General features: G+C 37.6%; 1 protein-coding gene across 6 annotated transcripts in view; it reads left to right on the plus strand.

Moving 5' to 3' along the window:
• Positions 1 to 2,471, plus strand: part of il21r.1 (interleukin 21 receptor, tandem duplicate 1) — a 23,741-nt gene extending 21,270 nt beyond the window's left edge. For all 6 annotated transcript variants that reach the window (XM_038710688.1, XM_038710689.1, XM_038710687.1 and 3 more), the window contains one exon: positions 729 to 2,471. In XM_038710688.1, coding sequence (XP_038566616.1) covers positions 729 to 1,511 — 783 coding nt within the window. In that variant the 3' untranslated portion in view covers positions 1,512 to 2,471. The remainder of the gene's footprint in view (positions 1 to 728) is intronic.
• Positions 2,472 to 3,929: the final 1,458 nt, after the last annotated feature.

Consider the following 3,929-nt stretch of genomic DNA (forward strand, 5'->3'; position numbering starts at 1 on the left):
TATACACAAACGTTCATACACTCAATATTAATTAGAACATTATATGTCTTTACTTCATGCACAGCATGACATATTTTCCTATACTTTAGTGTTATGTTTTGCATGTACTGGGCTAATTATTAGATGTATATGGACCTTTACAGTAGTAGGTAAATGTTCATGTATCCTGCTGAGCACAATGAAAGTAATAAATATGTTTAGGTACTTGCCCTGGTGTCTTAACACACACTACAAAGAAGTGTTAGATAGTGGTTTAATGCATACTGAAAAAAGATCAGATAAAGAGTAGGTTTTCCCCTTTACAAAAGTGTATAATGATGACCTCATGCACTTAGTTTTTGAATGTACATATAGAAAAGGTTTTTACACTTTGGTGCTAAAAAGTAAGCTGCAGCCAACAGCAGCATAGCTTAGCTTAAAGACTGGAAGCATGGAGGAACAGGAAGCCTGGCATTATATCTTACTTGTTAATCCATACTTAAACTGAAGTGTAAACATGAGAAGTTGTGTTTTTACTGCGAGGTGCTAGCTATAACTAATTCCTGATTGGCCCAAGACCCAGGCTAACAGTTTCCCCCTGCTGCTTTATGCTAAGCTACCTGTTTTCAACTTTCTCATCTCTCTCAGCAAGAAAGCAAATAAACTCTTCCGTTAAACATTCATAGACCAGTGTTACCATTTATTTGTGCCAATACTTAAATTAATGTCTTTCATTTGCTCTGTTGCAGGAGTGGGTGAAGCCTGTATTCAGCGAGTATGATTACCTGAAGATCAACTCGCATGTTCAGATGATGAGTGAGAAGCAGCACGACGTCCTCCAATGGGACAATGAGAAACAAAGCTGCAGCAAGGATAACCAGATGAAGCAAGGTGGCAATTTCCTCCATATGCTGCAGTCTCACAGCAACTCGCTGCTGCTGTTCCAGGATGGTGGCAGTTTACAGGGCACCGGTCACTCTACCGGACACATCTCCATCCATACTGTTACCCTGTCTGGAGAAGAAGAGCTTGAGGACGAAGTCGTGTCACAAAGCTCTGTTAACACCCTCAGAAGTTACCAAGATGGAGAAAGCTTTGGTTCATTTGAAAAAGACAACAGAGAACACGCTGGCTATGATTTAGAGGAACCTCAGATGTCCAGGATGGACAGACAAAGTGGAAGATTATCACATCATGAAAACCAAATATCCAATGGCTTATCAGTGGAACGTATAAACTTTCAGCCACGTGTCCAGCTTAATGAACCAGAGAGGGTATCACTTGACTCATTCGCCTCAAATGAGCAGTCAGAAGACGGCTACCCTCACGTGGACTTGGACACCATGGACAGTGGTTTTGGAGAGTGCAGCAGCCCTGGAGCCTCAGACTCAAACATTGCTGAACAGATAGATTCAAATTTATTTCATGAGCACAAAAGCTCAAATTCTAACTACGTCAAGCAGTGGATGATATGTAGCACTATTGATGAAGACTCCAGCAACTCAGAGAACAAACTCCACGAAACACAGTGATTACCGCTGCTGGTGTATTGCCACAATCACAGTTTGTAGTGCTGTGGGACACACATTTCAAAGATGGATGTTATTGTTGACATTTCCAGAAAATGTACTTTGATTAAAAGTTAAATGGAAGTATCTGCTCAGTACATAATCCTGAATATAATGTCCATCTTGAAATGTTTTAGTTGTGCACTTTGTACTATGTATATAGTCAGATATTTTTGTATTTAAAACAAACATTTGTTATTGTGTTTGTGTTTGTATTTGTTTTTAAAAGACGATTGAATGAGAGAGGAGAGATTTGGTTGAAGAGAGAGATGGATGACATGGAGAACACCAACGTAATGCTTGTATTTTTCAGTGTTGAATTATATTAAGGACATCAATTATTAATGGATCATTTAAAGACAGAAAAGGGAAATGGAATAAAAAATCACATGTTATGATCTTTTCATTCTTTAGTTTTTTTTATATTTGAATGCTAATTGAATTAATCAACTTAAATTTAAAACTTTTTTTAATGTATCAAATTATTAATAGATCATAATAATGCACCGAGAAAGGCTATAGTATTTAGATGGGCCACTCCAGACTCCATTGACATTCAACATGGGACAAAATGTTGCATATTGCTTTGATTTACACTGCCGGAGGATGCTTTTTGCCATTTATATCACTATATACGGTACACAGCGTCATATTATCATGGTGTGCATGCTTGATTAGCTTGTACTGTCGCACCAGCATGCACACTGCATTATCAAGATTTCTGATAATGTCTGCTTTCCTTGCACATGCATTTTGTCGGTAACCACTCTAACCATCTGTTCTGTTTTGTGCAATGTCAGTAAAAAGAGCAAACTTGGAGCAACTTATTATCATCTGTAAACAATCATTTCTCTGGTCTTGACCTCATTCATTGGAGGGAAGTGGAGAAACATACTACAAGGATAAACACTGACAAAAATTTGATTTTTTCACGTGTTTTCTTTTCTAGGCTCCCTGTTGTGTATTTTTCCTAATTTAAGCTATTGCCGTTATAACTTTACATCAGGATATTTATACATTTGTCAGGCTTTGGTGAACATCACTAACTGATCATATCTAACATTGTAGAGTGTCTGAAGGTGGATTTTCCCCTACTCAAATGGCTCCTGTTGATAGCTGTAGTGGGAGGGGGAAGTGCAGTTAATTTTCTTTCCAGTTTCCCTGACAGTTAATGGGCTCACAATGTTGATTGTTGAAATCTGTGGTTTATTTTACCCAGCCAACACCAATGTACCTGTTCCTTTTACAACCTTCTGATCCAATTAAAAACAGCTGCACATAGAAGTAAAATCTATATTCACATATTCTGTAAGTGCAGTTATATATTTTGTTTAGAGTTTGATATTACATACTGTATCTGTACTACATCACATGGGAATGAAATTAAATAGTGAGTATGAAGATAAGGTGCTGAATTTCAGCTTTAAGACGACAGTAGCAGGTTGGTTTCCAGTCATCATTGAATTTTTGTGGCTCATGAGCGTGCCACACAAGCCAACAAGGCAAACATCAACTAATTGGTTTAGGGAGAGATAAAAAGTATAAATGTAGCTTGGCTATGAATGCATATCGTCAAGCAGTCTGGTGTCTGTTTTGTTCATGTTTATCTTGTGCTCTGGCTTCTGATTTTGTAAATATTATAGCAAATTAATGTAAAGAGGGTCTTCTGGTGTCAAACTCACACATCCAAGTGAAGTAACAATAGGCAAAACACTTATTTGAGTGGATGGAGACTTAAATTATTGGGTCTGTGCATTGAATGTAATATAAAAAACACTGCACTATCAAGTATCATTTTAATAGTCAGCACTCAGAGACCTGGAAGACTTGACTTTGCAGCATAACACTTCAAAGGATGTGGCAACATTATTTTATTATTTTGTGGTTTTAGTATATCAGCAATGAGGAAATAACTGGACAAAGTGCATATCAATAATATTATAATTGTAATAATTATTTTGGCCTTGACATGTAATCTGTCCCTTGACACCTTTGTCAAGAGCCCTGAGTACAGCAGGAGAAATGAGAACAGAGATAAGAGACACAGCCAGCCATGCACAAGTACATACAGACAGCAACAGTTACAGACATCTCTAAAAGTGTTCAAAATTGAAAGTTTAAAGTCATCCAATGGGAGCAGGTGAGCAGTGGTTTCAAATGTGAGTGATATACAGAAGCAGCTTTAGTAGAAGACATCAATAAACAAAAATGATAGCACGCAGTCCTCTTCTTGTTGCAGGTGGGGGCCAGCCTACATTTTTAGACTAAACAGTGATGGGTATGATATTTATCCGCTGTAGTAAAACACAAGACCCTGATAAACATCATCAAGTGGTTTTAAAGTGCAATGACCAGCATACAGAGTACAAGATAGCTCTATAA

This window comes from Micropterus salmoides, unplaced genomic scaffold (assembly GCF_014851395.1).
Source record: "Micropterus salmoides isolate LMB-PRFRI ecotype aquatic unplaced genomic scaffold, ASM1485139v1 Ms_hic_scaffold_11, whole genome shotgun sequence".
NCBI classification, from domain to species: Eukaryota; Metazoa; Chordata; class Actinopteri; order Centrarchiformes; family Centrarchidae; genus Micropterus; species Micropterus salmoides.